This window comes from Vigna angularis, chromosome 10 (assembly GCF_016808095.1).
Source record: "Vigna angularis cultivar LongXiaoDou No.4 chromosome 10, ASM1680809v1, whole genome shotgun sequence".
Lineage (NCBI taxonomy): Eukaryota > Viridiplantae > Streptophyta > Magnoliopsida > Fabales > Fabaceae > Vigna > Vigna angularis.
The window spans coordinates 22,927,962-22,938,894 of NC_068979.1; the positions used below are offsets into that span (position 1 = coordinate 22,927,962).

The window sequence follows — 10,933 nt, forward strand, 5'->3', positions numbered from 1 at the left end:
TAAAAGAACACAAACAGAACAGGCATCTATTGATTGTAATGAGGAGTTTGTGTACATTGGCCAAAATAGTTCCCACATCAGTATTTAGTGTATGAAGGTTAGATGCAAAAAATCTTTCAGAACAACCAATCGGGTAATTCTCAGCAGCCAATTCAGAACATCTCGTTAAATTTGAAACCAGATCAATTTAGAGTGAGAACTCCTTTCTGTTTCAAATATTCCTTGGCCTCAACAATGTCCTGAAAAGATTTGAAATAAGCAACATTCTTCTGCGACATGCCACAACGGCAGAACATATCTGAATTCTAACTAGGAACAATGGCTTCAATTTTTCTACATCATGAATCCAACAACAATCTAATATATTCAGGCCATAATGATTAGCTCTACCGGATTCCTTAAACGAGCAATTAGGAAGCAAGACCATTATGACAATTGGATTGTAATTTGAATGAAGTTAAGATTTCTGGAGCCAAAATTGTTTTCTTACACTAGATGCAGTGCAAATACGGAAGAGGGAGAACAGAGCAGTAAGTAAAGCACATGTAATTTGGTGCTGAGATCCCTTACCTTGGCATAATTAGGTATATATTTAGCTGATGACATTTATTATCCACCAGCATATGGAAAGAGTGCCAACTAAATTCACAAACGTATGGACATAAGTTGGTGATGCAAAAATATTCTACCCAATAATAGCTTAAGCTTTGGGTGGTTGGTTTTGTTGATGATCCACACAAAAATCCTTATTACTTTTTAACAGAATAATTGGAGCTTGCCAGGAACACGTTGCAGACTCTAACTCTATATATCAGTGACAGTGTTGTTCATTGATAATGAGGATGCTGATCCTTTCCAGTGTGATGTAGATCGCTATACAACAAAGCAATTCATATTGTAGGTCTGCTGTATGCCAGATAAGAAATATTGGAATACTTCTGTGTGATTAAATTTGATTTACGTAAGTATCCCTCCACCGGTCCCATAACCACTCCAGATTCTGCACCTAGAATTTCTTTTCAAATAAAAATGATAAATCTGAGGGAAAGAATCTCGGTGATAGAATCCCACCGACTCTAGTGATAAAGGACACAGTCGTTAAGTCCCTAAGAAGTTAGAACAACTGAGACACCACATGTTTTAAACCAAAGTGGAGTCTTCACACGTTTCCAAGATAACAGTCATTAGAAACCACAAAGTTATGAGGACCCGAAGAGTAAAATGCAGGTGGAAAACAGTTTTCTTTGAGATGACTTCTTTAACACTTGGGAATATGACTGGCTAGTTTGTGTGGTCGTTAACTTTTAAGACTTCACACGCATTTTTAAGACTGGCTTGGGAATATAAGAGAACATATCCTTTTCTTATAAAATTTTTAAACCTCAATAGCGTCTAATTTGATGAATATCAATAATGTCATTTTCAATCCAGTATGTGGAAATTAAACATAGTCCTCTTTTCAGCACAAAAACTTTTACGTACACACAATTGAGACTTGAGTAAACTACGCATGCACGCGTCAAGTAAACATTGCATATTCCATAGGCACCATATTAGCACAAACCAAAGAAACAAAAGGCATAGAAGAATACCTTCTGCAACAACAGAGCTTCTTGAGGACAGGTTGGGAAATTCATCAGACCAACTCCAACCATTAATAGACCGTAACATCCTAAAGACACAACAAAATATATAGGTAGCTGAACAGAGGACAAAACAAAGAATAGTCAGCATTATGTAATTATAATTAAATAAAATAGAGCTACAAGAAGATTGATGAAGCTGGAAAAGATCATAGTACTTTGCTAATAAGGCTAAGGCTAGGTTTGAATTTAGCTGCCAGTTATCCCCCTTGATAGGGAATCTACGCGCAGAAGTGCATGCCCAACCTTGGAAATAGAAAGCCTCCCCACCAAAAAATATCTTGTCCCAAAAGCCAGATAAAAAATATAAATCAAGCATATAATAACAAGACCTACCAGCCAAGTATGGTTATATGGAATCACAGAAGTTTGTAAAAGGCCAATCCATAACACCGTAATGGCTACTACCAATGCCAAAATCTTCACAATGTGCTTCATTTATTACTCTGAAATTAGATCAAATAAAGAATTCCTGAAGATCAAGACTAGACAATCCAGAACGTAAATAGAAAATAAATATCAAATGATAACAGACAAAATCATTGAATTGGATGAAGGAATTCAATTCATTACATAAAGCATTCACACACCAAATGCATTCAAAATGCTAATATAGCCTTAAAAGTTAAAACATATTAACAACCAGTAAATCAATGCAATCACAGCTAGAAACGTAAGTACATACAACATTTCATCATTTCCTACCTCCAGGCAAGGGTTAAAACAAATAATCAAATGTAATCACATTCATGAGGATACCAAATCCTACAAACTTAATTGAATTAAAAACTATTTGCCACTTCCATCAGGTGGAATCTCATGAAATTCATTTCATAATTTAATGCAACTCAAAACCCTTGCGCAATTTTCCAGAATCATTTGGAAGTATCAGGTACAAATGGACAAACTAAAAATCCACGTCACAAGATCCAGGATATCAACAGTCAAAACAAATAATCAAATGTAATCACATTCATGAGGATACCAAATCCTACAAACTTAATTGAATTAAAAACTATTTGCCACTTCCATCAGGTGGAATCTAATGAAATTCATTTCATAATTTAATGTAACTCAAAACCCTTGCGCAATTTTCCAGAATCATTTGGAAGTATCAGGTACAAATGGACAAACTAAAAATCCACGTCACAAGATCAAGGATATCAACAGTCAAAACAAATAATCAAATGTAATCACATTCATGAGGATACCAAATCCTACAAACTTAATTGAATTAAAAACTATTTGCCACTTCCATCAGGTGGAATCTCATGAAATTCATTTCATAATTTAATGCAACTCAAAACCCTTGCGCAATTTTCCAGCATCATTTGGAAGTATCAGGTACAAATGGACAAACTAAAAATCCACGTCACAAGATCAAGGAAATCAAGAGTCAAAACAGATAATCAAATGTAATCACATTCATGAGGATACCAAATCCTACAAACTTAATTGAATTAAAAACTATTTGCCACTTCCATCAGGTGGAATCTCATGAAATTCATTTCATAATTTAATGCAACTCAAAACCCTTGCGCAATTTTCTAGCATCATTTGGAAGTACCAGGTACAAATGGACAAACTAAAAATTGACATCACAAGATCAAGGAAATCAAGAACATAAAATTCATTGCACATCAAATGAATCAGTTCAAAACAGAGAGAACATATCTTTCTAGTTTGTACAAGAAACTTTAGCACCACACTGAGAGAATACAATTTCAGTTGTTATAGATTACAAGAATCAAAATATAATGTACACGGTATCTTATATGTCTTCACCCATTTATAAATATGTAAGTATAATTATAGGGTAGGAAGTTATAAAAGTAAATAAACACTATCCTTGATGATCATGGAGGAACAATGTTAATCATGAAGGATTATACAATTCTTTGGTTATGATGATGAACAAACCTGTAACTTCTATCATTGAGTGTTTTATCTTTTACATGCATGAGTGCTAGTAAATCATTCATTAGACTAAGTATAGCTAGCTTATCATTCTTTATCATCATCTCAAAGCTCTTAAAACGTTTATGAAATTCTTTCTTTTAAACTGAGCAAGAATATATAATCAATTATGTTAAAATATAATTGATTATCTTGTGAGAGACAATTCTAAGGTTTAGGGTTTAATCAATTATCTAAAGAAAATAATTGATTAACTAAGCACAGATAATCAATTATTTATTTACATAATCCATGTAGTCAATTTACAGATTCAATCAAGAACGAAATAATAAATTATCAATTATAGTAATAGATTAATATTATAGTAATTGATTAACTCTTTTGTAAGAAGCTTACATACATGCTTTCTCTAGAAATTACATAAGCTTTCGCTAATATACACATGTACCTTTACTCTCCAATATTTGCTCCAAAAAATATTTCTTGAACAAGAGCTGAAAGATTAAAGATCATCTTTATTAAACTTGATTACATTTTTTTTTCTTAACTTCATTAATTTTCTGGAATTCAATCATAAACAGGTGATATATGGGTCAATCCACAATAAAAGTTCTTAAAATATAATAAACATATAACGGAATTTATGCAAATCCAAATGAAGATCAAGTTTCTTACATGTTACCAAAAGAAAATAAAAAATTACAAACGATTGCCATCATGAAAGTATTTGTACTTTGTAGGTTTGGATGCTTCATTGATAAGTACGAGTGAAGTATCCTTAACATATCGGTATCAGACACGAAACTAATTGAAGTATCAATGCTTCAAAGACAACCACTAACTCAACAACTGCGGATACTAAAATTTGTAAGATTGCAGGGTGAAATGATAGCCTGCATGTTTTTTGCATTTATGTTTATGCTTCAATGCCCTAAATATAAAAAAGGATTCCCAGACAAAACTTTGGTACATATATCCTACTCCTGCCCGTAGCATCTAAAGTTATAAGTTATTCATGCATGTCAGGATTATTATCTGCAATCTCCTAAATAAGCCTACCAAATCAACTTAATAAAAAAAAAATTCTTCAGCACATACAATTCTTCAGCTTCTAGCTTCTCGATTTAGAAAAACACATTCGACAAATACATAGCTTGACATTGAAATCTAGCATCAAGTCAAGCTCAAATCCGAAAACAAACTTCTTGGTAGTACCTCGTTTAGCTATATGTACATCCAAAATAAAAACTTAAACAACCCAATGCAATCGGAATCAACACATACAAGAGAATTTAAAATTGAAATTTAAAGAATCGAGTGACTCTGAATGAACCTAAATTCAACCTCCAAACGATCATATTAATCAATAAACCTAGCAGAAATACATGCGTGTTTCATTTTTTAGTGGTCTGCAAAATCAACGCTTACTTACACTGAAAGATTGAATGATAAATCAGAATTCGAAACCAAGAGAGAAGACGAAAGAAAGAAGAAGAACCTCGTGATCACAGTTGCAGCTTGTGCTGCTCAGGGTACAGAGTACCACAGCCGCGAATTGAAGAGTAAAAGAAAAAGCAATGATGCATTGCTAATGAGATCGTGAACGACAATGTAGGAGGGATCCTGGGATTTAGCTGCAGAGGTTGTGGAATTTATATATTAGGGTTGAAAGGGAGGAGAGGATACAGGAGAAGTTGCGGAGGTTAGGGTCAAAGGAGAAGGCGGCATTGGATTAAATTTTGAATTGAACTTAAGCATGCACTGGAAATTCTTCCATACCAATAATTTCAGAGCAGAACATTTACAACACCAAGGTACAAGACTTTCAGCAATTCATCATTTAGAAGTATCATTCCTAATTAATCTATTCCTTACAGACACCAAAAAATCATACCAATTTTAACATTCATACTCATCCTTGCACCTTAAAACAGAATAGCAATAATATACAAAGCATATATTTCCATGCATTCCGAGTAAAGATAAATGCATTCACAAAAGTCCTATTATGAGACATCATTCATATTACTCCATAAATTACTTAACCTGTCAGACAGGAAATAATCAAGGAAATTGGTTCATGTATGAAATCAATAGTTTTCCAGACACTCAGTTTAAAATTCCAGTTTTATTGAAAGAGAGCAGAACACTAAATTCAATTTTTAGAAACACCTCTTTGGTCCCAATGCAATAAACCAATGTAGTCATATTCAAATTAAAAGCAGCACTCATATATAGACAATTTTCTGGCTCGAACCAATTGAAAATCATACTACAATATATCAAAGTTGCATCAATAAAAGTATCCGAACATTACCATTCCTCTTCGTGAATCACAAGCCAAGGGAAAACACAATTTTCAGAAACCATCCATTACACAATCAAACAAGAGGTTAACTCCATCAATACCCACCTTCCCTACAAATGTTAAATTCCTAAGTCTACTTTTCATTCACTTTATTACCTAAGAACCCACCCCCAATTCGACCCAACCACATCTCATTCTTCCTCATCAAAAAAAAACAACATACCATTTACTTCAATATACCCCAACCTTACAGACCAACAGACCGTTTCAGTTCCCACATATTACAACAGATCATTGGCAAATTATCAACTCATTATCATGTACAATATAAATAACCAAAAGACTGCTCCCAGTTTTACAATTCTAAAAGTATTCCAATTCAACACGCCAACCATTCAATTTAATCAAAACTCAAAATACTGAACATCTTCACATTCGAACTTAATAGCACCCTACATCCTAATTAAAACTGTACATAATTCCAAAACAACTCAAAAGTGTCGAAACAAAGACCAAAATAAGAACACCATTTCGCAGACAATATAACTAATCAAAACAAAAACAGACTAGCTCCCCACCTGGAATGCGTTCCTACTCGTCTTCTAGCTAGCTTCGCGTCCTCACAGCCCAGTCCCAGTCCTCTCTTTCTCCCTTGCTCGCCTCAAAACCCACCTCTTCTCAGACTCACTCTGATTCCTATAATTTCTTGCTTTGGTGTGTCTCTACCATCCACTCTCGCTCCTATTTATAGGCTCCTTCTTCGGCCTCAAATTAATTTCTCGAACCCTATACTTAACTCCACCAACATCGGATTCCTTCTTCTCCCTTACTCTATCGAAACCGCGCCTCGCTCTTCTTTAATTTCCCCTTTCCGTTACGCTCCAGAACCTTGGATTCCCTCAAAACCTAGGGTTTTCTATCTAAGAAGAAGAAAGAGAAGGGAGAAGAGAGAAAACGAGAAAAAGAAAGAAAAGATGGAAGAATCAAATGATGTAAGTCTGTGACCCTGTCCATCCTTCCTTGGCTAATGTAGTGCCTTGAAATCCGTGAGTCAACCGGCTCACCACGCCTTTCAGTCAGAAAAAATGCAAAAGATTTGAATTTGTGATAGGTCCAATTGGCTTATCAATTTATTTATTTTTTTTAATTATGTTAAGTTAATTAAATTAACTATTAAAATTTTATTGTTTTATTGAAATTAAATTAATTATTCAAAACGTATAATTTTTATTTAATAATAGAGTCTTTTGTGTTGTTGTTTTTTCGAAAGTTCTCTTCTACAAACAAAATTCTAAGATTATAGATTGAACAATATTATAGATGGAGATAAAGAACAAAATGTTTCAAGAGAGCATAATATTATGGATTTATTCATTCAGAACTCCAATTTAATAGATGGATAATATTATAGATTGGATAATTCAGGAATATATCATTTATTTTATCTTGTTTTTAGACATATCTACAGGCATGCCAGTTTTATCTTTGCAATATATTTTTTGTTAACGGCTATATGTAGTTTTTTGGTCAAACGGTTCTGTATGTCTCATTAAACTAAATTGACAAAATTGTATGCTTGATAGCTTAAAATATATATAACAATATATTTCTTTTGTTTCATTTTCTTTTACATCAATTGGTTCAATTATTACTGTTTCAATTTGATCGATCAAAGTAACATGTTATAAGAATCTCAGAAAAAGAGGGTGAAAAAAAAGTTAATTAAGTGAGCCAATGAGTCAACCTGTTTAACCCACCAACCCGTGGTGGGTCGGATAGGGTTCGAATTTTTTTGACTCGCTAATAAATGAGTTGGGTTGGGTTGGCTCACTAAATGACCAACCCGTGATGGGTCGGGTCGGGTTACCCGTTTTGATAGCTCTAGGTTAATGGGCTTCGAAATCTGACGAAAACGAAATTCTAATGCAAAACAAATAAAAAAACCGCAGCAAAAATAAAATATACAAGTTTTGTTCCCAATAATTAGGCAGGTAACCACTAAGCCAAGCTATTTTTAGTGCTTCAACAAGATTAACAAGATTAAAGCCTACTCTTTACTCTACCAATAATATGCACACACATTACTACTAAGTTAACTTATTTTCACTGATAATATACTCATTTATTATTTCTTTAAATTTTGAATATTTATATTTTAATTGCACGATTAATTATTTTACTCCACAAATAACATATACATAAGACCATTACTTAACTCATTAATCTCGTACCAATTAAAGTATATGGTACTTGTATAAAATATTATTTATTTTATTAACAAATCAGATTCTAGTCACTCGTCCAAGAACGTCTATAAAATTTTACAGAAGTGGTACGAAAATGATAAAATATTATGCAACATAATAGAGGATGAAGGTAATAACAATTTTTTAGGATTACTTCTAAGTGTTAATTCCACCATCCAATTTCATATGAGATTTCTTAATATTATAGAGTTTAGAACATTCTATGATGACATAAAAGATATGCTTCTAAAGTTGATTATTCTATCATAACAAATGTTTGATGATTTAAGTCAACTAATGAATGACAAAGCTAGGAATGTTGAGTAGATTTTTTTGAATATATTATTTGAGCAAAATATTGAATTGAAGAAAATGAGAGAGGACATATATTAGAGGTAGCAGAATCGAATAAATGATGTAAATGACATTAAAACCAAATCAACAACTAAAACAAGTAATTTGATATATTGAATGAAACAGTGTCAGAGAGTTATTTTCCACTAACAGAGTCCAACCACAATACAATAAAAGTCTCATTATAGCATTTATGTATAAAATGAAACATAAAGCAAATTTCTCGATTATCCCTAATCCTTGCCCACGTGAAATTATCAGAATCCACCTCAAGCAAATAAAGGAATTAAAGGTCATATTGGGATGACAGTTGCAGCAGCAAAGACAAAAGGCTACAACAGAGAGAAGAATCAAAAAGAAGGATCATGCCCACATCATGCTTTTCCTTCCTAATGATGATCCTTTAAAAACACATTCGGTTTGCGGTGCCTACCACTTCTTCTTTCTCCTGGATCAGCCTCCACGTGTCCTTTGCCCAAAACTAACTTTTGCTCACCCATCAACTTTTTATTTGTTACAATACCCTTCCCCTTCAAATCAACCTTGTCCTTAAGGTTGAACTAAGGATACTGCTGCTCAATGAATAACAATTCTTCCTATGTAGCTTCATTAGGTTCCGCTAAGTCTCATTGAATCAATAATTGTTGTACTTCTACACCATTCATGAAAATGATTCTTGCATCCAAAACTTCTTGAGGCTGAATAATTGGCCCAAATTCAGTTGTGGTAAGAGGTGATGAATCATTATTTTCTTCACTTCACTTAGTTTACTGTACTAAAATTAATCAGGGAATTATGCTTAAATGTCCACTATTTTCCCATTTTTTTTAATTGTGCTCAATTTGATCAGAAATTCTTATTTTAATTAATTTGAATTATCTGAGACTAATGATTTACATTATTGATTGTAGGGAAATTTTTGAAAAATATTTTGGGACTTACAGAAATGCCACATCAATTTTATTTTAAGCTAAAATGAGAAAGGAGGTGTGATATGTAATTATGGGGGTGCACACGGAGAAGAGGGCTGATTCACTTTCTTTTTAAGAGTTCACGGCTGCACTCAATTGCTTTGCTGGAGTGGAAAGAAACACACGCTGATTTATTTGGTGGAAGATTAAATTTTACAATTTGAAGAAGTATAGAAATGCTTAGAGCAACACACAGCCATTGCATGGAGGGGATCCCACGGTTTTGGAAAATAGTGAGATACAAATATCTCATGGTGAAATAATTGTGTGAAAGAATTAAGGAGAGAGACCACCACTTTGCAAAGGTCACGTGAAAGCTAGGTGCATGTTTTAATTCCTGGAAGTTTCCATACAAGCTTTTTATTCTCCAATTCATTACAAAAAAAACACACGGCCCTACATGTACATTCATCTTGACAAACATAATGATGAGGGACCACGTTCCTTTAACATCTAGCTGCCCATCCAATTGACAAAGTTTGATGGAATAAGGAGCCACCACTTCACGGCAACAAGCAAACAAAAATGGGGAATTTATCTCTCTTTGGAAATGGGAGCCGCACACTCTCTTGTTTGGAGTGAGATTTCCAATTGGCTTGGCATTAAATGAAAAAAAGCATACGGAACAAGAGGCTTGATATTCCAGCATGAGGGTCCATTTACCACCTTCTCATGGAAATGAATATTAAAATTGAAGCTGTATGGTGGGTACATTCATTTGGGTTCCACGTCTATCCTTCACATAAACCAGCAGAGACATCAGCATCTTAGGGAGCTGCTTCAAGCACGTCCACCATGGAAGCAGAAGCCAACAGCTGGTCCAGTAGTTTGGAGGAGCAGCGTTCCAACAGCAGCAGCAAGAAAGGAGGCTGGACGTATTTGGAAAAGGAGGAGGAGCTCTTGGTTCCCCATTCCAGCAGCACGTCCATGGAGTGTCCAGTAGCTGATCAACGTCCGAGCTTCAAGTGTCAACGTGGAAGAAGCAGGTGGAGAGGAAGACACACCTCTCAGTCCAGTACTAAGCTTCAATTCAGCTGCCACCGTAGAGCTCCTATCCAGTTCAGCACAGCAGCACCATCCCGCAATCCTTGGTCCAGCAGCAACACGTTTCCTTTCTTTTGAAGGCAGCAGCAAAGAAAGAGGTCCACTACGGTCCAAGAGAAAGCTCACGGTATTACAGAGAGCAAGGAGATGAAGCTGCCCTTTCATCAATGTTCCAACAGCAGCCACCTTGGAGAGTAGAAATGGAACTGCACGGTGGGAGAAAATGCTTCACCAAAGTGCTTAGTTGATGAAACAAAGCAACGTTCCAACAACCACAAGGAAAGAAGCGGCAAGCAATGAGAGCAGCTGCAACATGATTGAAGAGAAGCAGCTCCACGACCAAAGCCTTCAAGCATCCTTTGGTTTCATGGATAGCCAACAGCTGCACACACACATCACACCAGCAGCACTTGGAGAGTTACGTTCCAGCAGAGAAGATGTGCACGGTGA

General features: G+C 34.7%; 1 protein-coding gene across 7 annotated transcripts; it reads right to left on the bottom strand.

Moving 5' to 3' along the window:
• LOC108345648 (dolichol-phosphate mannose synthase subunit 3-like) lies at nucleotides 1-6,942 on the bottom strand. Of its 7 annotated transcripts, XM_052869254.1 has the most exons (6): nucleotides 6,447-6,942; nucleotides 5,059-5,194; nucleotides 4,009-4,054; nucleotides 1,980-2,089; nucleotides 1,593-1,700; nucleotides 1-873 (listed from the first exon to the last, which is right to left on the bottom strand). In XM_052869254.1, the coding sequence occupies exons 4-6, from the start codon at nucleotides 2,079-2,081 to the stop codon at nucleotides 805-807; spliced, it is 279 nt and encodes a 92-aa protein (XP_052725214.1). In that variant the 5' UTR covers nucleotides 2,082-2,089; nucleotides 4,009-4,054; nucleotides 5,059-5,194; nucleotides 6,447-6,942; the 3' UTR covers nucleotides 1-804. The 7 variants fall into 7 exon arrangements, with proteins under 7 accessions (XP_052725214.1, XP_052725216.1, XP_052725215.1 ...); XM_052869256.1 differs by lacking the exon at nucleotides 5,059-5,194 and having other exon boundaries at nucleotides 6,447-6,941; XM_052869255.1 differs by lacking the exon at nucleotides 4,009-4,054 and having other exon boundaries at nucleotides 6,447-6,941.
• Between the last annotated feature and the right edge of the window lie 3,991 nt (nucleotides 6,943-10,933).

Excerpts from the sequence above, each read along its gene's own strand:
- LOC108345648 (XM_052869254.1), bottom strand. The coding sequence starts at position 2,081 with ATGAAGCACATTGTGAAGATTTTGGCATTGGTAGTAGCCATTACGGTG. Across the intron at positions 1,701-1,979 it reads CATATAACCATACTTGGCTG|CTACCTATATATTTTGTTGT; the intron begins GTAGGTCTTGTT and ends TCCTCTGTTCAG. Across the intron at positions 874-1,592 it reads AAGCTCTGTTGTTGCAGAAG|CGATCTACATCACACTGGAA; the intron begins GTATTCTTCTAT and ends TTTGTTGTATAG.